Genomic DNA, 26321 nt, shown 5'->3' on the forward strand with positions numbered 1-26321 from the left:
AGATTCCAGAATAACTTGTTCATTATGGAACAGTAATGTTTGTAATTGAGCTTGTTGTGAGCTGAATTATACACAAAGAGGATTTGAATTCTGAATAATCTGACTATTGTATCTATAAGTAATTTTTGAATGTGTGTGTACAGAGGTTCGGACTGCAAAAACATGGTTAGATGGGTTTGGGCTCTTAGGACTTCATGAATTAAGAAGTTCTACCCTTTTATAGTCCACCCAGATATACATTGGTCTGGTCTTCCGTGGTCTACTCTTTACTGACTGACAGTCTGAAAGGTCAGATTTTGATGTTTTGTTATGGGAGGCTTCAGTGGTATGAGCATCTTGCACGAGAATATACTATTGCAGTGTAACCTGGCAACATGTTAGCCTTGGTGTTTCAGAAAATTGGAAAGGCTTTGAAACAACTTTGAGTTTTAAGAACTTGATGTTACAAATTGTGGTGTCAGTGGAGCAGCACTTAGCTTCTCTCAAAGTGTCATTCAGTAGAATATGTGGTCATGGAGCATTTGGATACTTGGGCATCTTTGAGAAATACACACTGGTAATTTGGTGGATATTTTTCGAGCACAGTATGAAGTCAGTTGCACTAAACAAATTGATTTCTGAGGCCAAAAATCTTGCTGCATGTAATGATTCAGATTTGAAGGAGTAAAAGGAATAAAGCAATTATTTTTGTCCTTTTACCTGCAAGAGCATCCCAAAGTTTAAACTTTTATATTCTTTAAAATAAAATGAATAAAGTGTGGTAGCAATGAGCTTCTGTCAAAATGTTTGCTGTCTTTTAAAATTATTTATATAATTCTTTGCTTTACACAAATAGAAAAAATTTCACTTAGTCTTCAGGAGGTGGAATTTAGAGGTAGGAAAGGAAGGGGTTGAGATTTATTGATGTACAGCCTGTGTTCCTGAAATGGTTTTGTTTCTAGAAATTTTATGTCCCCATGCTTTTGGATGTATGCAGCAGCTTCATGAAGTCTCTAAAAAATGTCTGTTTAAAATCCTTCCATGACCCTTGCTGTGTTCTGTAGAATGATGGGCAGGTAGAAGGTGGTGACTACTAAAGTGCCCCTGTCTCTCTGGGCGCTTAGTTGGTAATGTAGCAGCTCTCCCCTGTGTGCTGAGATCCAAGATAAGTGTTTGTGATCATTCTGATACCAGTAGATTGTGCAATCTGCATTTTACACACTGCTTTGTAAGTGTGGATTTCATATGATGCCAGAGTAGCGAATGCCCAAAGAGTCTGATGAGAGTGCAAAGTCTTTACACTGAGGAAAGGGATTAAGAATCCATGTCTGCTAGATTCTCTCTTGTAGTTAGTCATCTCCTTGCTCCTTGGAATTTATTACCTTCCAATCTCATTTCAATTTAAATCCTTCATGGCTTGGAGTGAAATTAAGTCTTTATTCCTCCACGTCCATCACTAGATGGAAGAGATAATCATTCCAGGATTATCTACCTGATGGAAAGACTGATGGAATGGAATAGCCTTGCACTTGTCCCATCTCTTGTCTGCACTGGTGAGAAGTCTGATGGAGTGTTCTTTAGTGTTGTTGAGAAAAGATATGGCTGAAATAAGCCTTTGTTACTGCTCACTAGTATCAGAGGGATAAAAGCTTTTTTCTGTTGATCCCGTGCACTTTGGGATATTCTACTTCACCACATTAGCTTCTGGATCTGTTCTGTTGAAATGGCTTAAATGGTGTCTGAAACCACTGCTAGAACAGAGGGATGGGGAACCTGGGTTGGAGCTGCTTTTTTCTTCTTTGGCAGCTGCGGTTCGTTTTGGTCTGAGGCTTTCCATTGGCAGTGTCCAAGGCCTCCCCAAACTGCTTCTGGTCATCAAAGTTATCCTCAACCAGGTGAGAATCCTGTGTATTGCCAATTTTGCAGTTCCTATACCCAGTAAGCCTATCAGCTCCTAGGAATTTTTTAAAACATAAATTTGGATTTAGTAGTTTATTCTTACTTTGTATTGCATTTTTTCAGTCAGTCACTTTATTTTGTTTGTTTTCCTTTGATTCCTGTCTGAGATTGAAGCCTTCCAATGATAAGGATAAATTGAAAGAGATCAGACTGGATCTTGCCCTAGAACAGTTACCCACTCCCTATTATGAATCTGTTTGTAATCTTTCAAAGTTAAATATTTTTTAAAATTGTGTCAGTGTTTCTTTGAAGGTGAAGAAATATTTCTTTTTACCTTTGGGGTCGAGATAGAAGCCTTTTCTGTGATGTTAAAATTTCTTCCATTTCAAAAAGAAGATTGGATAGGAAGTTAAAAATTTATTTTCCCTGGTCTTCTGCTGCTGTGTTTTGAGGAAGAATGTGGTGATTTTGGAGAGGGAAAGATTCAATGATTTCCAGTGGCATTCTGGTGTTAGGGACTGTGGAAGTGGATTGATAGTAAAGATAAAGGAGTTAACAACTATGTTCATCTTTCAGTTTCTCAAGTATTTTTTTTATTCTATTAAAAAGACCAGGTGTTGTTATCTTGTTGTTGAAAATGCACTAAAAAGGTATTCTGCTTTTCAGAAAAAATTCTTTAGTTTTCTGTTTTGTTGCGTGCTTTTTTCATTCAATTCATTCTCTTAATTAAGTCCTAGTAAGGCACACACTGTGTATGTAGTTATGTAAAATGCTTGTTTCTAATTGGTGAAACTTTTGCATTAGCAGTATCAGCAGTACATTACTTGTGCAAGCTAAAGCATCTCAATCCTTTAAGTTTTTGCATTTTATTTTTGTAATGAGTTTTAAAATTATCTCAGACTTGCATAAATTCAATTAAAGAGGAATGGTTACGTTGCATATTTATCTTGTTTGGTGCTGGCTCATTATGCCACATCTTTGCTTTGGAGCTTTCTGTGTCCAGTTGCTATCAAATGCTTCACTCAAGCTCATTGCTCACCACATCAGGAGATAGTTTTATTTTCCTTCTGTATAACAGCCAACAGCTGTAGTAGTAACTTTAACTAAAGAACTGATTTTAGGTTTGAAGAGGTGATTATCTTCTTAGCAAAATCTTAATAAGCATATTTTCCAGTTTTTAAAGGTACATGGTTTTCCTGGCGAATGGGAAAGAAAAAATATTTGTCATGTGGATGCCGTAAGAGTTCCAGCACTTCAAAACTGTTATCATTTCTCTGAACACATCAAAAGTAATATAAATGAAAAATGATGTAGTTGGTAACACTAAGAGCAGCCAGAAAGTATGCAGTGAAAACCTTTTAATTATGGAGCTATGTTAAAGATTGGGGAATTGTACCTTTTCTTATGGTGTGCTTCCATCAGAAAGCAGCCCAAATTTATAAAGGTCTTGTAGCAACATTTAGTCATTTAAAAAAAGAAAAAGATTCTACATGTTGGACTAGAAGCTCTGATTGAACCATTGGCATCCAGTTACAGGCCTATAACTTAGTCTGATTATCTTAGAAACATCTAAATGTACATGGAATAAACTTTTTTTACTAAGCCACAGTTTTCTTCTAGAGAGTTGTCTTGCCAATCTCAATAGAATTCTGCCTTTGCATAGTCCAGATGATGGTTAATGTTTGTGAATCTTTTGATTAGGTCTGAATTTTGAAATTTTTGGGTAGTATTCTTACAGCTGTTAGTGATGCTCTACTACTGGAACTTGTAATTCTGCTTCCAGAGTGAAGTTTCAGCATGTAGGGAGCAGCTGCTGTAACTCTGTCCACAGTAATCTTTGTTACAAAAAAATCAGCTAATGCTTTAAGGTTGTCAGTATATCATTTTCTCTAGTGCACTTGATAGGCTGAATTAGCTAGAAAAATTGGCAGAAAACATAGATTTTTTCTTACATACAGTATCTTGAAAATTTGAGACATGCTTTTTATTGTTGAAGACCTTTTAGATAAGTTAGTTACATCTAGACTTTTGTTAAGCACTTTCTGTGTAGAAACTGTTGAGAAATTAGGGCTTATTAATGAGTGATGGTTGCTTATATCTAGTTTTGATCAAGACTGAGAGCATACAGAGTTCTTATTTCTGCTCATAATTAAAACATTGTCTCTTCTTGCCCCACCTCCTTCTGCCTTAGCTTTGTTTTTGTTTTGGGAAAATTATGGTCAGCTGGAAATTCAAAGGGCCTTGCTGTTTGGTGATAGCACAAGTAGTTCCTGTATCAAGGAAGCCTGTTTTGACATGATTAGATATGCATGGCAGCAACTCTTTATAGATGCTTACAGTCTTGGAAATGCCTGTGTCAGTGTAGAGTTGAATAGCTCCTGTGTCCTTGGGGGGCCAGAGAACAACAGACACACACACACACACACACATGAAGAACATCTGGATACACTTGTGTGAATCCTTCAGTCCTAAGGGACTGAGTGAAGAACTTGATCATTGAGTGTACAGAACAGGTACTAGACCAGTAAACTAACAGGTCTTTTTTTCCACTGTGTACAGTCCTTTTGAGGAAAGAGCACAAAAAATTTTCGAGTGGGGCTAAAAAAAGTTTTTTTCCTTTATCTTGTAATATAAGATCTAATGGGCACTTGAAGAAGGAGACTCAGTGTAGACTTTGTTGTTGTTGAATTGTTGGCTAAAGTTTGGAATTCATTGCCACAAGAATAATGTTTATTTCCAGAAGTGATTGCACAAGTCAATAAGAGAAAGGTCTATCCAGGCCATTCAACATGAAGTTGTCCTCCAGGAGGTGGAAGTTGTAAAGAGACCAGGGGAGTACCAGCAGGGGCTTCTCTAGTCAGTTGATGTTGGCTTCTCTTGGATGTAGGATGCTGAAATGGAGGGACCTTGGATATGAGTCAGGATGCTTATGAAGTCATTGGGAAATCCAAGTTTTTCAAATTTCGGTAATTTTAGCAAAATGACAAGTCTAATGACCAAGAGCTATACAATTTTATCACTGGATATTGCAATTTTTTTCCTCTCCCTGAAAAGTGTGTGGTTTATTTTGAAGCAAATCAGATTCTGTTCAGCCTTTTGGTAAAACTCTAATGTGTTCTGCCTGTAGGTGCTAAAAGTGGATGGTGCATATGTTGCTGTGAAATTTCCAGGCACCTCCAATAATGCAAACTGTCAGAGCAGTTCTAACTCCGATCCTGATCCCTCTTCTCTCCTCCAAGACTGTAGGCTGCTCAGGATAGATGAACTGCAGGTATGTGTTTGTGAAACGTGGAGGAAACAATCAGTATTTACAAGTGTCAGCACTGTGTGTGCTTAATTGCAGCTTAAAATTTTACATCTGTTTTCAGGTTGTAAAAACTGGTGGAACTCCAAAAGTTCCTGACTGTTTTCAAAGAACACCCAAAAAGCTGTGTATTCCTGAAAAAACAGAGATCCTAGCAGTAAATGTAGATTCAAAAGGTAAGTAGGACTTACCATGTTAGTCCAGATCTTTGGTTCCTTCATTACCTGTCTCTCATCCAAGTGAAAAATACCTGCTTTCAAAGTGACGTAAACAGGTGATTCCATTGATATTAGTACTTTCTTGAAAGTGCTTTAGTTGGGAGTTCTTTTACTGGATGCCATCCATAAAACATTAACTTTTTTCTTCATGTGTTTTTGAAGGAGTGCATGCAGTTCTGAAAACTGGGAACTGGGTTCGATACTGCATATTTGACCTTGCCACAGGAAAGGCTGAACAGGAAAATAATTTCCCTACTAGCAGCATTGCATTCCTGGGTCAGAATGAGAGAAGTGTTGCTATTTTTACAGCTGGACAGGTTTGTGGTTTTGTGTCTCACTGCACCTCTGTCATATTTGAATGAGATGGTACAGCCTTCTGTAAGGCTTCTCCAAAATATGGCAAAGAAATGCTGCTACCTTTAATATTTTGGTGGCATAAGGGCAATAGCAAACAACTTACCTAAGCACATCTTATTAAACTCTACCTTGAATGTAAAAAAGGGGAGAAAAAAGGTGACAGAATGGTTCTTGGATTAGTATCAACTTGTTATCTAGCTGTGTTTTGGAATGTGATCTAGGTATATTTTGGAGCTGGGTCAGATATAAATCCACTCTTGAGAATAAATGGAAATATTAACAAAGAAAAAAAATTAATCTGTAATTGACTGAAAGTACAGATTCACTAAAAATGATTGAGGTTTTGTTCAACTCTTCCACACATGTGGTATACTTTCTTTAGGATAATTAAAAGAAACAGTTTTTGCAAAATAATTGAATTTGAATGTTTCATTTCAATATATTCAACTTTACTTGAAGCATTTAAGTAAGCTAAAAGTATAGTTACTATTTGTTTCACTGGTAATGTTAATCAATAAATGATTATCAGAAGGAAGATATTTCTAGTAATGTTTATTATGTTAAACATGTTTCAGGCACTTGCAAAAGGGAATTTCCTATTTTATGTTACACCACTTCCAATGATAGGAGTTAATGACATAAATGAGAATCTTTGGTAAACTGTTGTAATTGTTGTCAGTCAAGAACTGGATCTTTTGGGAAGGATAATATTTATAAATTGTGGAGACTTAATAATGAAACTTTTTTCCCAAATGTAGGAATCACCTATTATTCTTAGAGATGGAAATGGTACAATCTATCCAATGGCAAAAGATTGTATGGGTGGGATACGAGACCCTGACTGGCTTGATCTTCCACCTATTAGTAGTCTTGGAATGGGTGTTCATTCCTTAACAAATCTTCCTGCTAACTCGACCATCAAAAAGAAAGCTGCTATTATCATTATGGCTGTTGAGGTAAAATATTTTCTCTGCTACGGAATTGTGTGCTTTTTTTACCTCTTGTTATTATAAAGTTACGCTTAAAGCAGATTCATGTTTAGATACTGATTTATGTTTTCACTATTTCAAAGAAGCTAATTTCAACTGAAGATTCTCTTAGAAACACAAAAACACCAACAAATTTGCCAAGTAAAGTGAAAGACCCTTTTTGGGGGGGGGATGCATGACTTCTCTATCAGGCTTTTAATTAGTAGGGTTTTTAGGCATTGATTTTGAAATTGTTACCTTTTTATATCTGCTAACACCATGCAGTTTAATTTGTGTCATGGGTGTGCAGTTTTTCTCAGAGATCCAACAACTTGTTTTGCTTGGATCCCTGAGAATGCAATACTTCTTTTTTTTTTTTCTATTATTTTAAAATTACCTATTTGGAGCATATACTAGGAAACTAGGAGAGGAAAGTGAAGGTTTTTTCACTTGAAACACCTGTGGAGTTCTGTCCTCATCAGTAATGTTGTATGAGTAGTGCTGCTGTGAATTTATATGTCATACTTGTAAAATCTTGTCAGTAGTTTGTTAGCTCTGCTGTGTGTTCTGCTGCCCCCCGGAGGTACTGTGTACCTGTTAGACTGAGATGCATTTCACAGTGCAGTAGTATTCCATCATTATGGAAAAACTGGTTTTATATGGGGTGAACTTCCCAGACCTTCAACAGCTTCTAACCATTCACTTCTCAGCACATAAATCATATGTTTAAAAAGAACTAGGTTAGAACTCATTCATGTACATCCTTAAGCTTTTTCAGTTGTATCACTTTTCCCACGTTACATGGAGCTATGAAATGCAAGTAATCTATCTTAAGAATCCAACTGTGTAGCCAGAGGAATGCTTTTATGAGCCTGATGGCATCTGCTGCTCTGTTTCTTTTGCTTGTCTGTGCCTGAATGCACACAACTCTGTTTTTAACAGTGCTATAATTGAGATGATGAATAATCTGAACAGCTCCTGCAGTAACTTCCATCCAGTGCTGGAGATGAAGACCTTCCTATTAATTTCAAAATTAGAAGAAAATTAGAAGTATTTCTGGAGCTTATATCCACCTCTCGTGCTTCACATTTCTGAAATATTTTATTCTTTTGAATATAGAAACAAACATTGATGCAGCACATTCTTCGATGTGACTACGAGGCTTGCAGACAATACCTGATGAATCTTGAGCAAGCAGTTGTCTTGGATCAGAATCCACAGATGCTGCAGACGTTCCTTGGCCACAGATGTGATGGAAACCGTAATATCCTGCATGCTTGTGTGTCTGTATGCTTCCCAACCAGCAACAAGGAAACAAAAGAGGAAGAGGGTGAGCTCAACAATATAATGAAAATAATTTGAAATTAATATTTTCATGCATTTTCAAGAAAACACGAAATAAAGGCTGCATTCTTCATGTATGGTTATATTAAAATTTAGCACCTAAAATGTACCCTGGCCTTTTAAAGGTGCTAAGACAACATTTTTATTACTCTCATAAAGTTTTATGAGAATTTTTAAAGAATTCAATAGTTAGGAGCACTAAGCTGTTTAAATTGACTGTAAAAACTTTTGACATTCACAAGTTAATTATACATGAAAAAAGTATTCTTCTACCTTTGTATCATTAGTATCCCCTTTATATCACTAGTAAAATTTTTGAGAAATGGTATTTAATAATTTTGAAGTGTTGTAGAATATGTTAATAGCTTCAATTAGAAATGCTACTTGTCATTGATATGTTTTAAGAAATGTGGAAAAAAACCCTGTTAATGCCAGTTACTGACACAATTTTAAAATGTCTGTTAAATACTGTTATGTAAAAAGCATGTTAACAGAACAAGGTTGCTAAGTCAAGCACTCAAAAATTAGGGAATGGCAGAATTAAGTTTACCCAGGTGCTGTACACGGGCATGCATTGTGGAATGGTCTTTAATTACACCATCATACTATTTTTTCCACAGGACTACCTCATTCAGTGCACAAGATGGACGGTGCTCACCGAATGGGTAGCTATTCAATATTTCTTTTTATCCTCATCATTCAGTGTGTGGCCCCATTCCTTACTCTTGCACACCATACAAACCCTGCACTGAATAATGAATGAACTTCCTTGTGGGATTTTTGTATGGTGCTGTCATTGAATTTTAGTCATTTATAGACCTTAATTGTTCCTCATATCCCTATTTATAAAATGGGGGTAATGTGCAGCTTTTTCATCTCTTGCTTGGAGTTTTATTATAGCTTGAAGTTTTTCTTTATTCAAAGCTATTAACTAATTTTGAGCATTCTGTTTGAGAAGCCTAGGGCCTGATTTTGAGTAGGTGTTACTTCAAAACACTGAGTTCTATGACTGGATTAATCATAGTTTTAGTTGTGCTGTGAATGTTAATTATTTCTGTGAGTCAAGCACCTTTTAGGTGTCCAGAAATGAGTAAAATGTATCACGATCATCTGTAAAAACTTGTTTCACAAAGTTCTGTGTGCTGATAGATGTGTCAAATAGGTTCTGGTTTTCCAGAGCAATGTTCAGTGTCATTAAACACAACACAGTGTATCCTCCTCTCCTTCCCAAGCTGTTGCTGCCTTACACCCCTCCCTAAGGCTGCCGCAAACAAGGCATAAACAGCCTTCTCTCTGTACAACCCTTCATCTCCAGTGTGTCGTCCATCCTGTGCACTGACTGAGGCAGGGGTTTTGTTGCTGGGGAGACAAAACAATCTGAGGCAAAAAACCCAAACCAAAATAAACAAACAAAACCAAACTGTGTAACTGAAGATTGTGTTACTATAAACACACAAGGAAGTTGAAATAAGGATGCATGGGCAAACTTAATCTGACTTTTCCTAATTTGAGTGCTTGTCTTTGCAACCTTGACATTTTTTTCAGTAACTTCATTTGGGTGTAATCTAACTTTATGGAAAATGAAAAACATGAACCTGATAGACTTGTGACACTCCTCTGCCTCTCTCTTTCTCCCTCATAAAACTTGTCCTTGAAGGAGATTCGTGTCTCTTTGGATTCAGGTCACATTTAGCTTCCACTGTAACTGTTAGTGATGGATATTAGGACAAACTTATTTTCTGTTTATCATCTGGAGGGCAGTGGTGACTTATGTTGCTGTCTGTGAGTTACATGGTCATCTCTTAAAATGTAAAAGAAGTTTGATTTAGAAGTAAAGGCTGCAATTCCAGATGTACAGGCATGATGTTTCTTAAAAATTCCTTAACAATTTAGTTCCACTTCCCAGCTAGTACCTGCTTGAGATTCTTCGCTCTTGTTCATACAGATTTCTTCTTAAGAAATTTCTTCTGGCACTTCTTAAGTGCCAGAAAGGAAATACTGAGGGCTGGGATAAGCTTTTTTTTCCTTCTCTTCTTTCTCACATCCTGTGCCTAGTTTAGCTGTAGCTCCTGCAGTGTTGGATAAATGATAAATGAATTGCAGGAAAAGTGGTCCCAGAGCTGAAAAGCTGGGGGAAAGCTGCTCTGCTTCTGTGAATTGATACATCCTCAGTCTTGCCAATAGAAGGGATCTTGGGAAAAGCATCTATAAAAGAAATGTCCAAAACATGTGAAATCATAAAAAAGTTGTGATACTGAATTTCAGCTAATGTCACTGAACACATAAAAACTGAGGGGTTTTGCCTGGAGAACTGGGAGAGATTTCATTAGGCAACAGAACAGCAAATCACCCATTAGAGCCAAAGCATATACAATTGATGGTTCTCCAAAAACAGATGCTAACTTTGTTAGTGCAACAGTGAAAATTCAGTTACAGGTCCCTTTCTCCAGAACGGGTGAAACCTCTGATGCAGAGAGTGGTTGTATTGCTTGAGGGATCACTCTCCAGAGCTGTGACCCCCTTGTGTGAGAGGTCCAGAAGTGATGGGTTGTGAGTTATGAGAGCTGGTGGGTCTGAGAAAGGAGTACAGCACAAATACCATGGCAATTCATTTACAACTATGAATCAACTTGTAGCTAGGGGCACAAGAATAGTATTTTCTCACTGCTAACTGTTTAGTAGTTGTCTGCTTTGAGCAGTTGGTGATCTTTGTCTAAGAAACCTGCACATGCTTGTGAACAAGCAAAACCAAGGATATCTTTTACTTAGGGTAGTGGTGAGTGGAAATATTTAAAGAATAACCTTACTGTAACAGCTGACACTCACTGTCAGATTACCTTATTCTTTTCATTCTTTGACTGAAAGGTATTAATAGCACTTTCCTGTTAAAAAAGAAAGAAAAAGGGGAACTGTCCAGGCCTTAATACTGTCACTTGTGAAAATAAGTGTGCAGGGAATGGTGACTCTCAGTTTGAAAAGCCTTTGAATAGAAAGTGAGTTACAAGAGCATTAGCCCTTGCAACTTTGAGACATGTCCTGAAAGAACAAGCAGAATCACTTTAAGAATATACTTTTCTTTGTTCAGAAATACACAGTTTCTGTCTACTTTGTACCAAAATAATCATCTGTATCTTGCTTTAATATTCTGTATCATGCTTCACAAAATTCAGTCGTCATAATGAGTAAAACTGGTAGGTGTTATGATGCTTAGGGTTGTAGAAGTTAGAAGAAATGCTAGTTCTTTCTGATATAAACTGATTGTACTGCCTTCTTATACTCCAAACATCGCTCTCCTAAGCAGGTACATACCTGGAGTGTGTATATTACAAGCCCACACATTTGCATTGTTCATGGATGCTCACTGTGAAGTGTGGTTTGTTTTCTTGTTCTCCTGGTCTGGTGTTTTGGTGGTTTTATTTCTTTATTTGTTTTTGTGTACTTTTTATAGTTGTTTTTGTTTGTATTTTGTTTTCTTTGTTTTTTATAATTTTTATCAAGGCTTTTTTGAAGCCTTGACTCAGCAAGTGTCTAGAATCATTTACATGATAGGACCTTGTCTGTTATGATGCTGAAAGCTTGTTCAGAATCATGTTAAGCTCATCCAAAATAAAAATTTGTATATGAGCCTAGTTTGTCTCTCTAAATGGGGAAAAATAATAGTGACGTTCCATATTTTATACTCCTTTCTTATAATTTTCCCAAGTAAAATTTTAGCACTGAATTTTCTTAATTTTTCAGAAGCAGAGCGCTCTGAGAGGAACACGTTTGCTGAAAGGCTCTCAGCTGTGGAAGCTATTGCAAATGCAATCTCTGTTGTGTCAAGTAATGGTCCAGGAAATAGGGCAGGATCATCAAGCAGCAGGAGGTAAACTGAGTAATGGCTTTCTTCTTGTTTTCTGAATGCTAATTTCTGTATTAATTACAATCTGTTATTAATTCTTTTCTTCAGTCTAGCTTAAGAATTGGCCTCTGTTGCTAGCCTAAAATTGGATTTCACTTCTTTAAGCACAAAACTAGAGCTCTAGTGTTTTTTTGAACCTTTTTTTATATGAGAACCAATGGTGGGATATTTCTAAACTAATCCTCTTTTCTGGGGTTCATGCTTTGTCTGTCAGTTGTGAAGTAGAAATGTTCCTCCTTGTGGAGAAAAGGAATTTGAGGATAAGCTTTGGTGTTCTTTACCAAGAAGTATTAAGTATGACAGAACTACTGTGGTGGTGGCCAGGCTTGTTTTAAGAGAATTTCTAAGGGAGATGGTCACTTAAGCAGATGAATAATAGTGAAACCAACAGAACACCACTGGGGAAGAATTTAAGTTGATTCATTTTATTCTAAGCAGTCATTAAAAAGAAATTCTATCAAGGCCCATTTTTTTATCCTTTCATTAACCTCTGTTTGTAGTTAGATTTTAAAAAGCAGTAGCAATAAGAGCAAATCCTTGCAAAAGCTTAACACTCCTGGCAATGAGCTTGGGCTAAAAAGAATGTCAGATAGCAGTAAGAATACCCACTGTCTGCAAGAGGCAGTGCTGTGGTGCCTAGGGATGTGTTCTGGGTTCAGATCTGACTTGAAGCGTTGCTGAGTGACTCCTCTTCCAGGGCTAAAACATTCTGGTGCAACAAAATATAAGCAAAAATACCTCTTGGCTCATTCTTACTTATGCTGAAATAAAATGGTGATAAGAGGAATTTAATTTCCTTTTTCAATGTGAATTTTTTCTTAAATGTGTTCTAATTATAAATGAAAATGTTAATATTTCTGCCTTGGTTTTGTATTTAGTTTGAGATTAAGGGAAATGATGAGAAGATCCTTGAGAGCTGCTGGATTGGGCAGACATGAAGCTGGTGCTTCATCAAGTGATCACCAAGACCCAGTTTCTCCACCAATAGCTCCTCCCAGCTGGGTTCCAGATCCTCCTGCAATGGATCCAGGTAAGTCTGCTCATATATCACATTAGCCTGTAGAAGGAGAGATTTGATAAAGAATTGATGGCTTTTAAGGTGAATAATAACTTATTTTAGTCTCACACTGTGATCTGTCCAATGCCATTAAGGTAACAAAGTGTTCATTGAGATAACTTGAAGAGTTTACTGAAGATTTAACAGCTGATTTTTAATCCAGAATATGTGTTCTTAATGCTGGTGTCAAACTGCTGGGAAGTCTGCTTTGTAATGCTGAGTTACATTACAGACCTAGGAATGTGGCCGTTTGTGGCAAAGATTTCCAGTTAATACAGAAAACCTGCAGTGTGTTAGACATTGCAGCAAGAGCATATTGTTAGGGATGTTTTTATGTATTGATATACATCCTGCTGTTCTGTTTACTGAAAGATGGTGACATTGATTTTATCCTGGCCCCCGCTGTGGGATCTCTTACCACAGCAGCGACTGGCACCGGCCAAGGACCCAGCACCTCCACAATTCCAGGTGAGGACATCCTGCTTATTTGATTATGCTTTAGAATGGAAATTAGCTCAAAAGCTGTCTTTGCTTGCACAGACTTTCTGCATATGAAAATGCCTCTTAACAGATGAAGATTGGATTGAAGCAGAATCTCTCAAGTGTGCAGAAAGTAAATGAAGCACCGTACTATGTTTATGTAAAAATATACATGGAGAGTGACAAATATGTAAAACTATGGAAATTAGCATGGAATTGGGATTACCCTCTCTATTTCAAATATAATTTGGAACTGAAATTTACAGTACTTCATTGAAGTATTGCTGAAACCACTGAATAGCCAAGTTACCAGTTATTCACCACAGTGAACTACCTGCTTTTAGCAGGTAGTCATTTTTTAAGGAAAAACAGTTTCTCTGCAATTTTTTTTTCTTACTGCAGGTCCTTCTACAGAACCATCTGTAGTGGAATCGAAGGATCGGAAGGCAAATGCTCACTTCATACTGAAATTGCTGTGTGATAGTGTTGTTCTACAGCCTTATCTTCGAGAATTGCTGTCAGCTAAGTAAGGATTTTCATGAGAGTTCTTTTGTAATGTTACACTACCTTAAATCAATTACATAGAAACCTTTTTAAAAAGGTTACATCAAGGCCTGTTAGTTAAAATTGAGAATGTTAGAATACACTGTGTTGTGTCCTGCCATCCTTTAAAAGTATGTCTGTTTCAGAGGAGTAAAATATACAAGACTGCTTATTCACTCTGTGTTTTTTCTGTTTGCACAAACTCAGTGGTGCTAAGTTTTCGTGTATTTGCATCCTACTTCTCCTGTTACAATGAAAAAACTCGTTGTTTTAACTTGTCTGTTGGGGTTTTTTTTGCCTAGGGATGCGAGAGGCATGACACCATTTATGTCAGCAGTTAGTGGCCGGGCATATCCTGCTGCAATTACAATTCTAGAAACTGCACAGAAGATTGCTAAAGGTACAACAGTTTTAGTGACTGCAGGTGTGGGGCTTCCTTCTAAACTTTGGCATGTGTGCAGAGTCATTACTAACACTATAGATTGCTGCATGTTTTGGAAATTTTGCTATTGTGGATTATCTTTCTCTTTTGCAGTTTGTATATTGCAGTAGATTTCTATGAATATTAGCTTTTGTGTTCTTTGTAGTATTTTTGGCATGTCACTGTTTTATAAGTGGATTAAGGTACTATTTTTTGGTAGCACAGTTGTATCACATGAAACTTCTTTGTTGAAATTCAAAAAACCTGCTGTGATACAGTGATATGCCAAGCTAGATCCTGTTCCTGAAAAGGCTTATATACAAACAAATATTTTGTGACTCTCTTGTAATGTTGGTATTTAGTTTTTTGGGAGAAATACATGAAATTGACTTTAGGGAAAAACTTAAGCACATTAGACCTTGTCATACCGCAGTTTCTGTAGGACTTGGTGTGGGACAAGAATACTTCTTTTAATAATATGGTTCATAGTCCTTCAGAATGGTGATTCATTGAATTGACAAAAGTATTAGTGAATTTAAAACTGGGGAAGAGGTAATGGTGTTTTTCAGTCAGGAATTTGCAGGGGCTTCTATAAGAAATAATGTGACAAGCAGAAAGTTTTCTCAAAAAGCTCTAACAGGTTTTATTCAAACTTCTAATGCTGTATGAGATTTTGTAATGGCAAACATCCACCAAGAATAGATTCTTTTGCTGGATATTTTTTGGGGTTTTTTTGGGCGGGGTTGTTTTTAACACTGTTATTCTATTATTTTAGCTGAAGCAACTTCCAGTGAAAAAGAAGATGATGTGTTTATGGGAATGGTTTGTCCTTCTGGTACAAATCCAGATGACTCTCCTTTGTATGTTTTGTGTTGTAATGATACATGCAGTTTTACCTGGACTGGTGCAGAACATATTAACCAAGTAAGTTTTTTTTTTTTTTTTAAGCAAATAGGCATGTGTTTCAGCCATGTATTGTGTTAGTCTACTAATCTGATTTTTAAATTATTAATTGCATTGTTTAAATTTCTGTGACTTTTAAGTCTGGTGTAAGTACTGCCTCCCCAAACTGCTATGTAGTGTCAAAGCTGACTGTATTCCTCACAACATGGTTGTTACTGGGTGTGGCTTTTCCCCTGTGGCTAACTTTGGCAGGAATTTTGATGGACATGGCTCTTTGAAATCACTGAATATTCTAACGTAACAACTAAGTTTCACTTTCCAGAACTGACCTACTTCTGAGTTTAGGCATCAATTTAAACAAGTGCAGTTTCATTGTAACCTGAACTAGCATGAGATTGCAAGCACTGTAAGGAAAAAATTATACATAATATTCCCCCCCCGCCCATTTTTTAGGATATATTTGAATGCCGAACATGTGGCCTGTTGGAATCACTTTGTTGTTGCACAGAATGTGCGAGGGTCTGTCACAAAGGACATGACTGCAAGTAAGTATTGTGTTCTATTTCTTAAAATTAAATCAGTATTTTGTGGTTTCCTTTGTTTACTGATGCTTAATAAATTTTTTCATTGTTTGAAGTGTTCCAAACTTAGAGAACAGAAGATAAATGAAATAGTTTTGTATCTATTGTGTAAGATTTATTTAATAGGTCAGAATTGAAAGAGTAACCTGAAGTGGTTTTGTACTTCCCATTTTGTAGTATTTAGAGTAAAAGAGTAATTCTCAAAGTGCATAATATTGTGAGAACATTATATCTAAATAATGCTGTGTTTTCATTTTGGGTGCCCCTCAGTGTTTTATGAATCCTGGTGACAGATCATTCTTAGGAATTTTTGGAAAGAAATGTAGGATATTAATCTTCTAAAAATCAACTGTAACAGAGGGAAAAGTGAGCAAACAATCAAGAAATCTCAGATCAACCTGGCCCAAAGCTTTGAAGCTGTTTGTGTTCTGTGCTGCTGTTGCAGGGTGTAAAAGTTACAGCATTAATATCCTAGCTATAATGAGCTAACAAATACAATTATAAAGATATTCTCAGCAACATAACAGTTACTGAGATTTTACTGCATGTCATGAGTATTTTCAGCTTAACTTTCTTGGATGGAGGCTGTTTTAGGGAAGAATAAATGACCTTGGATGTGTTTTACTAAGACAGTATGAAAAGCTGTGTAGTTAAACTGCCCTCTTAAGATGAGTGTAGGAAATGTGGATGACAAACGTCAAGTGCTGCCACATATAAAACCCATATTTCTCTTTTTTAAGCTAGGTTTTGGCATTTTGAAACAAATTATTATCAGAAACAAAAAACTGCAGAAAGAAATCTAAGCATGTAGACTAACACCCTCAGGTTGTGTAGAAAAGATTTGGTATGTTACTGGACAGTGTTGCAGTTCACCTTTTCTATTTCTTGTAGGCTCAAACGAACATCTCCAACAGCCTACTGTGATTGCTGGGAAAAGTGCAAGTGTAAAACACTAATTGCTGGGCAAAAGTCTGCTCGCCTTGATCTCCTTTACCGCCTGCTTACCACCACAAATCTTGTTACCATGCCAAATAGCAGGCAAGTTCATGTTGGCATTGACTAGGGCAGAATTAAAAAAATTATTTTCTAAATATATGTGGTATATTGTATTTCCACTAACAATTTTTTCATTACAGGGGAGAACATCTGCTGTTGTTTTTAGTACAGACAGTTGCCAGGCAAACTGTAGAACACTGCCAGTACAGACCACCTAGAATCAGGGAAGATCGCAATCGTAAAACTGCAAATCCTGAAGGTAAGAGCTGTTTCAGTGAAATAAATGGGAGATTCCATATTTCAGTATCGCTTCCTTATGCTTTCTTGGTTTTTTTGTTTGTTTTGTCTTTCTAGATTCTGATATGCCTGATCATGATTTAGAACCTCCTCGTTTTGCCCAGCTAGCTCTGGAACGTGTTTTACAAGACTGGAATGCACTGAAGTCCATGATCATGTTTGGCTCCCAGGAAAATAAAGACCCGTGTGTATCTACACATAGCTGTTGATGTAAAGTTTGATCTGATACTTGACACCTGCTGGCTTACATACATTTATTTCTTTTCTTTTTGTTTTTTCCAAGTCTTAGTGCAAGCAGTAGAATAGGTCATCTTCTGCCTGAAGAGCAAGTTTACCTTAATCAGCAAAGTGGAACTATTCGCTTGGACTGTTTTACACACTGCCTTATTGTCAAATGTACAGCAGACATTTTGGTAAGCACTCTTAGCCATGTTTTACATAGACTTTCTGGATAATAGGATATTGTAAGGTATCTCAGGTCATTTGTTCGGAAACTAATTTGAAAGTAACTTCAAGTTAATCATGGCTTTGTGAATTTATACTGTTATGACTGTGATCTCCTTTGAGTCTTAATCTCTCTTGTTTGATGCTTCAAAATTGCATGCAACTAATGAGTTGTAATGACCTCTTTCTTCAGCTGTTAGACACTTTGCTGGGTACTCTGGTGAAGGAATTACAGAACAAGTATACACCAGGCCGCAGAGAAGAAGCTATTGCTGTTACAATGAGATTCCTGCGTTCTGTGGCAAGAGTCTTTGTCATTCTTAGTGTGGAGATGGCTTCCTCCAAAAAGAAAAAGTAAGTGACGAAGATGTAGGTTGGTTGTGGTGGTTTTTTTCCTTTATTTACTTTTTTTCCCTATATAATGAGTTGATAAAAATCAACAATAGGCAGAAACATCTGAATTATTTGGATTCTGTAGGCAGACTTGGAAAGATGCACAATAGCTGCTGGTATGTCATGTAATTTCTTAATGCAATACTTGTTAAACTTACATGTTCATATCAAACTTTTTGTTTATAGTGTATGAGTTTTTGGAAATAGTTTTTCGAAACATATTAAAATGACAGTGTATGGTTGGTTGTCAGTAGTAGATTTAGATATCAAGCCTCAGTCTTGAATTATTGAATGATAAACGTTTTTCACTGACTTGAATTAGGTGCATATTGTTTCTATACACACAAATGCATGTATCTCTTGAAATTTATTTTTTGAGAAAAAAATTAGGACAATTAATATTGCCACAAAGTTTTTGGGAAAAAAATTATGTGTTTGACATTTATCTTTCTGTATTTTATCCCTCAGCAATTTTATTCCACAACCAATTGGAAAGTGTAAACGTGTATTTCAGGCATTATTGCCTTATGCTGTTGAAGAGTTGTGCAACGTAGCAGAATCTCTAATTATTCCAGTCAGGATGGGAATTGCACGTCCTACAGCACCCTTTACCCTTGCTAGCACTAGTATAGATGCCATGCAGGGAAGTGAAGAACTGTTTTCTGTGGAGCCTCTGCCACCCAGACCATCATCTGACCAGTCTAGCAGGTAAAACTTATTAAAGCTTACTATCTGTACTTCTCAAAGACTTCCTAAAGGTGGTTTTATTTTGGAGTTTTTGTTAGCTTTGCATTAAGTGATAACCACAGGTCCAAATCGACTTTTTTTTGAGGATTTATTTTTATATATTTTTCTTTTAAGTTCTAGTCAATCTCAGTCATCCTACATAATAAGGAATCCTCAGCAAAGACGAATCAGCCAGTCACAACCAGTTCGTGGCAGGGATGAAGAACAGGATGATATTGTTTCAGCTGATGTAGAAGAGGTCAGTTTTATTTTTGTACTTTTTTTCTTCTCAATATAGCAGACCTAATACATTACATTAGCCCATGCTTTGACATCTGAATCTGAAGTCTATGCATCTGATTTGAAAAAGATATTAAGTAGCACTTCATGAAATCTTACTGTGCTGTAAGCATTTTTAATAGAACTTTGTAATTGTTGTTTTCTATTTTATTTCTCTCTGTTAAAAAAGTTTTAAAGTCTTTCAGCACATGACAGCTATTATGTAGGTTCTGTTAGAGAGCTAGAGGGTGTTTCAGGAGATGATAGCAGGTAATACCTCTTCAGTGTTTAGAAGCTAATTTTTGATTTTGTAGTCAGTTTTATCCTTATAGCATTAAAATCTAATATCCAAAGCTGTTTTATTTGTGATTTTTTTTTTCCCACAACATTGTAAACTGTACAGCCACGTACAACTACTGTGGCTGTAAATTAATTTTTTGTTCATATCAGCTCAATTTTGAGGTCATCTTCATCTTTCTAAGATGGGGTTTTTTTAAATCAAACTTTGCACTCTGTTTTGGAAAACTCATAGATTCTCTGATATTGAAGATAGTCTGGCATAATATTACCATCTCTTTCCAGGTTGAGGTGGTTGAGGGGGTGGCGGGTGAAGAAGACCATCATGATGAACAGGAAGAACATGGTGAAGAAAATGCTGAAGCAGAAGGACAGCATGATGAACATGATGAGGATGGTATGTATAATGTACATCCTGCACATTTACTGCTTGAGTGAGAAAACTATGCATCAAAAAGAAAAGCAACTTTGGGTCACCAGTGATAATGATTTGGGAGATTTGCAGGAGTAGAGAGAATCGAAGGGTTCCAGACTGTTCATCTTACAGAAGGAGATGTATAAAATTAGAGAATACATGTAGTAGGCAACTACATGAACTTTTTCTGGTTGAGTAGAAAATATTAAGTTCCCAAAGGTATCAGATGTTATTATATTCTTGGTTAACAGTGTATTTTACCTTTTGTATTTACTACTGAAAAATGTTGTCGAGGTTGGGCCAGCGTCAAACCATGACAATGGTAGATGTGTTCTCAAAAGCAGTTTGAATCCTGGCAAGCTAATTCTCAAACTAATCACAAAGTGCTAAATTATGATTCAATAATTTGTAGACATAATTAATCAATCCTGTATGAAAATGTTTGAAATTATTATGACTTGTCTTGTATTACTTAGTTTGGGGTTAGATGGCCCAAAGCTATGATTTAAAAAAAGTTATCTTCTTTCTGTCTGTGCTTTGTGTTTCCAGTCAATCCATTTACAATATAGTAAATCTGTTTACTGATTTGGTGAATATTCAAACATTTAATTCTTAAAGCTTAAAACTGGAATAGAAGCTGTATATTGAATAAGTTTTTATAGAGTTTTCAAATATTCCTTAAATACTATTGAAACAGCATATGGTAAATTGTCCTAGTACATGTGTATGAAAAGTTGTGGAATGTTGTGGTTGGAGTGACTTATTTTGAATCCTAAAAGCCTTTATTTTCCCTGTGTGTTGAATGTACATGTGCAGTGCAGAGTGAGAATGGATGGCTAATTGCTGGAAAATAAGAAAACATGCTCCAGGTATTGCTGGGTGTCTGCACTGCTTTTATGACCCCCCCTGCATATCTATTAACTTCTGCTGTAGTAAGAGTGTCTGGGTTTGTTTCTGACTTATATGAGTCACCACAGTAATTATAATTTTATCTTCTAAACATGAGATGCTTTGTCCATTGTTTTTATAGGCAGTGATATGGAGTTGGATTTGCTGGCTGCTGCTGAAACAGAAAGTGACAGTGAGAGTAACCACAGTAACCAGGACAATGCCAGTGGGCGCAGAAGTGTTGTCACTGCAGCTACTGCTGGGTCAGAAGCAGGTACACCACATCTTTTTGGGTCTATTCTAGCTGGTTAAATTTAGATATTAGGAGTAAGTACTCTCCTCCTTCCCTAGATTTCCTGCTTTTCCTTTGCTCTAATAGTAAGGTATCGTGCAGATTTTTTGGACAAGGAAATGGATTAAGATGTGACCTACATTTTTTGCTCTTTTGGAGCAGCTGCATGTGTTTGAAATTATCATGTGCTCTTGTGTAGTGAAATTAAATGGTCTCACTTATTTTCAAGTGTAGTAGTTGAAAACAATGGTTTATGGTTTAAATCAATACATAAAACCTGAGCATTCATTGTACAGGTGTTTGAGAGCAACTACCTTACTTTCCAGTTTGGAAACATAATTTTAGAATTCTTCTCCTAGGGGTAGAATCAGTAAAGTATTTTTAAATCCAGTTACTTCTTAATTTGTATTTTGAAGTGTAAGTAATCATACTGCTTTTTCATTACACCTGTATATAATTAGCAGTATGTTATAATAATAATTTATTAAACCTTTTCAATAGTGATATTTGAACCTTTTTAGTATAGTGTCATTACTCATGGAAGAAGTCTATGCTGACATGATACACGTATATGTGCACACGTGTGGAGCTGTCAGTTTTTGCTTATTTTTCTCAACAGGTGCTAGCAGTGTTCCAGCATTTTTTTCTGAAGATGACTCTCAGTCAAATGATTCCAGTGACTCTGATAGCAGCAGCAGTCAGAGTGATGACATAGAGCAGGAGACCTTCATGCTTGATGAGCCCCTGGAGCGAACCACAAACAGCTCCCATGCCAATGGAGCCGCGCAGGCTCCCCGTTCCATGCAGTGGGCTGTACGCAACACCCAGAACCAGAGGACTGCCAGCACAGCCCCCTCCAGTACGTCAACCCCAGCAGGCAAGTCTCAGTGAACTGCATGCATGAATGCCAGCTCTGGCTTTGTTCCTTCCTCTGCTTCTGTTTATTCTCTTAAGGATGAAATCTTATCTCTTTGCCATACTGCTGACCTACCTTGACTGTTAGAGTTCTAGTTTTGAATTTGAAAAAAGGGAAAGATCTGTTGCAGTTAAGATCTGAGTATGCTTACTGTAGTTAGTAATTATTTGCTAGTTACAGTTGTGATGTGAGTAATATTTACAAGTTTATTTCTGTAAGTCTTGATCATGAAATCAATCAATACACAAATGACACAGCGAAGATTAAATGAGTTCATTAATGTAATGTTTTCTTTTGTATTTAGCAAGCTCAGCGGGCTTGATTTATATTGATCCCTCAAACCTTCGTCGGAGTGGTACCATCAGTACAAGTGCAGCAGCAGCTGCTGCAGCACTTGAAGCCAGCAATGCAAGCAGCTATTTGACATCTGCGAGCAGCTTAGCAAGAGCATACAGTATTGTGATACGGCAGATATCTGACCTGATGGGTCTGATTCCCAAATACAATCACTTAGTGTACTCCCAGATTCCAGCTGCAGTGAAGCTGACATACCAAGATGCAGTTAACTTGCAGGTAAGAACATGGAAATGTTCATCAAAAAAATGTAATTTCAATACAACTGGGGTTTTTAAGGTAAAATTATAGAATTGTTGAGATTGAAAGTGACCTCTGCATATTGGCTAATCTAAATTTCTTTGAGGGTCAACAGGAGCAGGCTGCTCAGGACTGACTGTTTAGGTTTTGAATATCTCCAAGGATGGAGATTCCACAGCTTCTCTATTAAATATTTGACAGCTCTCACAGTGAAAGAGGACTTTTCTTGAGTTTAAATGGATGTACCAAGTATTTAAATCGTTGCCCACTTGTATATTCACTTGGTGTCACTAAGAGTCCAGCTTGGTATACTTCATACCTTTTTGTCAGGTGTTTGTACACACTGGTAAGATCCTCCTGAGTTTGTTTCTTCAATCTAAAGTATTCCCAGCATTCTCAGCCTCTTCTTATGTTAAGAGAGAGTGTGGGCTAAAGTAACTCTGGTCACTTCTTTAATTGAATTGATTGTATTTCATATACATTATATTCTTTCAAAAAAAGGAACTTATGTTGATTTTGTTTAAACAATGTCTGACTGGTATGTAATTAGTAGTTAAGTGAGAATTGACTAGGGATTTCTGCTAGACATCTGTTGCCATATTCTAGTTGACATTAACTGTTGAGTCTATATAAGAAGAAAGTTAGTAAGGGCCAAATAATTAAATTAAAGATTTGTACAGGTAAATGTACTGTTCACTGTCCTTTCCTTCAGGGACACGATGATTATTTCCATGTTATGCATGTATTTTTTATACTGTGTTCTTGACTGACTGTTTTTGAAAATTTATGTAAAATGCATCTGTAGAGAAAATACATGTCAGTCTTCCCCTTCATGTATAGACATTAGTTTCAGAGACTGACAAGATTGAAGGGACTCCAGTGTGTTTAGAAAGTATGTATCAACTTGTACCTGGGCATAGTGATAGGGTAAAATTGTATAACACAGCTGCAGGAAAGGACTTCTGATTTGGGAGAGGAAGGTTAGAAAGATATTCTGGGATCAAACAAACAGGGAAAGAAATAAGAGAGTGTAGTTTTATTATGGAGGAGGCTAAAATAATTTTTTGTTCAGGAGATTTTTAATGGGAAAAGTGAACAGGAGATCTGTCCAGCTGAGGCAGCAAGAGGTTTGTATTAGCACAGGAAACTTGAACAGTGGAGGTTTCGTTTGGACATAGAAATAATGTTGAGACAGCATTTTGTTATTTTAGTAGATTAGAAGTGTGAGGGATATTTTTGAAGACCAGAATGCAGAGGAATGAAGAAAGCAGACTAATGTTGGATCAAAAAAATCCAACAGGTCAGTGGAGTTAGCAGATGATAAGAAAAGCACACTGCAGAGCCAGTAGTGGGAACAGGTGAAGCAAAGATAAGACTAGGAGGTGAGACTTGTGTGTAGACATAGTTCTCTGTGCAGGTCTTAACTTTGTTGTCTTCAGTGAGTAATTTGCAAGGGGTGAAGAATGCTACAAGAAAGTCAGGAATTAAGCTCAAATCATCAAGTTGTGCACACCTGGGAGATGCTGAGTGGGGAGGAGTAGAAGAGATGCCCAAAAGAGAGAGAGATGGTGAGAATGCTTTATAGATATCAAAGTGGTAAGCCATGAGAGCTGCATACCACCACCACTGTGCATCAGCAATCTCAAGAGAGCTTTCAGAAACTGATCATCAGTAATTCTTGAGCATGGTTTTACAGCAGTTTGTAGGGAATCAGGAAGATTTCATTCTTGTCACCTACTCCTATTGTTTGCAAAACCAATTAAATCTCATTTTCTATAGAATTATGTGGAAGAAAAGCTTATTCCTACTTGGAATTGGATGGTCAGTATCATGGACTCTACTGAAGCTCAGCTGCGTTACGGTTCGGCATTATCATCTGCTGGTGATCCTGGGCATCCAAATCATCCTCTCCATGCTTCTCAGAACTCAGCTAGAAGGGAAAGGATGACAGCCCGTGAGGAAGCCAGCTTGAGAACACTTGAAGGAAGAAGGTATGAAAATAGTTTGATTGCTGCATGCAGTATGAATTATCAGTTTTATAGTCAAATCTTATTCACAGACATCTTAGAAATCTTATTCTGCAGCTCTGGAATGCAGTTGCTGTTTTGATTTAAGTTGGCTTCCTGTGTTGTTGCTACTATTTGGTTTATTCTGACATACTAGATTTATCTTGAGCATTAACTGTTTACAATGTACTGCGTCTGACCTGCTTGTTCTATGCTTGTAGCCTGTTACCACTATTTTTGTGTAGAGTTCATTGACATTTTACATCCACATTTGAAATACAGGGCTTATAAATAAAACATGTGTTCTCCTGTGATGCCTGATGTCTCTGTATTCAATCCTTTTCCTGCACTAGACGTGCTACCTTGCTCAGTGCCCGTCAGGGAATGATGTCAGCACGTGGTGATTTCCTGAACTACGCGCTGTCCTTGATGCGTTCTCACAACGATGAGCACTCAGATGTTCTTCCTGTTCTGGATGTCTGCTCACTAAAGCACGTAGCATATGTGTTTCAAGCCCTTATTTATTGGATTAAAGCAATGAATCAGCAGACAACATTGGATACTCCTCAGCTGGAAAGGAAAAGGTACTGAGGTTGACTCCTAGAAACAAAACCTACATAAAAAAAAAAGCCCTTTTGTTTCAGTTATTGCTGTTGTTCCTCAGCATCTTACATAAACAGATGCATTAATCTGGATGTCTGTGTGTGGGTGTGTGTAGTAACATACATATCATAAATGTGTGTAGTAACATACATATTATAGAAAGAATTTCTGTAATGGTATATAATGTACCTGTGTTTGATAAGCTTGTTGCAGTACCCTATTCACTTCTTTTTATACTGTAAAATGTTTTCCTACTGTTGAAACTTGAGTTGGATTTTTAACTCCATAGCAGTGCCTCTAAAAGACATACTCAGGACAGTTTCTCAGTTAATGATGTGAGACATACATTTGGCATGATAGCAACTTACTTAGATATCTGTCAAACATGTTAGAGATGACATTGGAGAAAATGTCATTGTGTGATGTAATGGGCTTTGTGATTTTGTTTTCTATTTGGTTATATGCATTTGAGACTCATCTGATATTTAAGGCACAGGAGAGAAATTAATAGCTGAAAATGTCCTTGAGTTGGAAAGCTGCTATTTCAACTATCACATTTTACAAGGTGCATTTATTAATTTTAAGTTGTTTTAAGATTTCTTTTTTTTTTTTTTTTCGTTTCAAATGTCAGTTAATGCTAATAGAAATGTCCACCCGTTGGTATTCTACACCATCTGTTCCCATTTCTTAGCTAGGTTTTTAGGTGATGTACCCAAGCAGTCCTAATCAACAGTTAAATGCAGATTGTGCCCCTTTCTACTCCTAATTTTCAGTATTGCAGGTTAAGCTTAACATTGCATTTTCTCTACAAATTTAGTAACTGTAAAATACGAGATATTAATATCTTTGATATATATTGGACTGCACAGTTACTTACTGTGTTCTGTTTATCTTGGTAATGTTATGACCTCAAAGGTGTACCAAGAGAGTGTTATCAACAGTAGTTTCCTCACAAGTAAGAATGATATAGTACAGTAATCAACTTTTTGTACTGATTTGAGTAGTTCTAGCCACAGCTTTAGCCCTTTTCCAGGCAATTACATACTTCCAGAAGCTGCTTTAAAAAAAAAAAAAATTCCTGTACTGAAATCTGTGAAATAACTGTTCATAAAAGAATTGGGAAATTTGCATGAAATGCTTTTAAAACTGTGAAGGTCTAGACATTTTCAATTAAAAATGAGTGGTTCAAACAGTTGCTTCCATTACATTACATATTAGTA

General features: G+C 36.7%; 1 protein-coding gene across 11 annotated transcripts in view; it reads left to right on the forward strand.

The window, feature by feature from the left end:
- Positions 1–26321, forward strand: part of UBR5 (ubiquitin protein ligase E3 component n-recognin 5) — an 86796-nt gene that overhangs the window by 45464 nt on the left and 15011 nt on the right. For 4 of the 11 annotated variants that reach the window (XM_058036185.1, XM_058036203.1, XM_058036262.1 and 1 more), the window contains 26 exons: positions 5006–5149; positions 5247–5358; positions 5563–5717; positions 6516–6713; positions 7845–8055; positions 8690–8734; positions 11808–11934; positions 12849–13000; positions 13400–13495; positions 13910–14033; positions 14353–14474; positions 15247–15395; positions 15828–15919; positions 16847–16993; positions 17092–17210; positions 17306–17432; positions 17532–17661; positions 17886–18046; positions 18554–18793; positions 18947–19070; positions 19673–19784; positions 20833–20964; positions 21602–21863; positions 22207–22471; positions 24272–24483; positions 24852–25082. In XM_058036185.1, the coding sequence (XP_057892168.1) occupies positions 5006–5149; positions 5247–5358; positions 5563–5717; positions 6516–6713; positions 7845–8055; positions 8690–8734; positions 11808–11934; positions 12849–13000; positions 13400–13495; positions 13910–14033; positions 14353–14474; positions 15247–15395; positions 15828–15919; positions 16847–16993; positions 17092–17210; positions 17306–17432; positions 17532–17661; positions 17886–18046; positions 18554–18793; positions 18947–19070; positions 19673–19784; positions 20833–20964; positions 21602–21863; positions 22207–22471; positions 24272–24483; positions 24852–25082 (3989 nt within the window). The remainder of the gene's footprint in view (positions 1–5005; positions 5150–5246; positions 5359–5562; positions 5718–6515; positions 6714–7844; positions 8056–8689; positions 8735–11807; positions 11935–12848; positions 13001–13399; positions 13496–13909; positions 14034–14352; positions 14475–15246; positions 15396–15827; positions 15920–16846; positions 16994–17091; positions 17211–17305; positions 17433–17531; positions 17662–17885; positions 18047–18553; positions 18794–18946; positions 19071–19672; positions 19785–20832; positions 20965–21601; positions 21864–22206; positions 22472–24271; positions 24484–24851; positions 25083–26321) is intronic. The other 7 variants (XM_058036211.1, XM_058036220.1, XM_058036244.1 and 4 more) reach the window with 5 other exon arrangements.

The sequence above is a fragment of the Melospiza georgiana genome, chromosome 1 (genome assembly GCF_028018845.1).
Source record: "Melospiza georgiana isolate bMelGeo1 chromosome 1, bMelGeo1.pri, whole genome shotgun sequence".
In the NCBI taxonomy this organism is placed as follows: domain Eukaryota; kingdom Metazoa; phylum Chordata; class Aves; order Passeriformes; family Passerellidae; genus Melospiza; species Melospiza georgiana.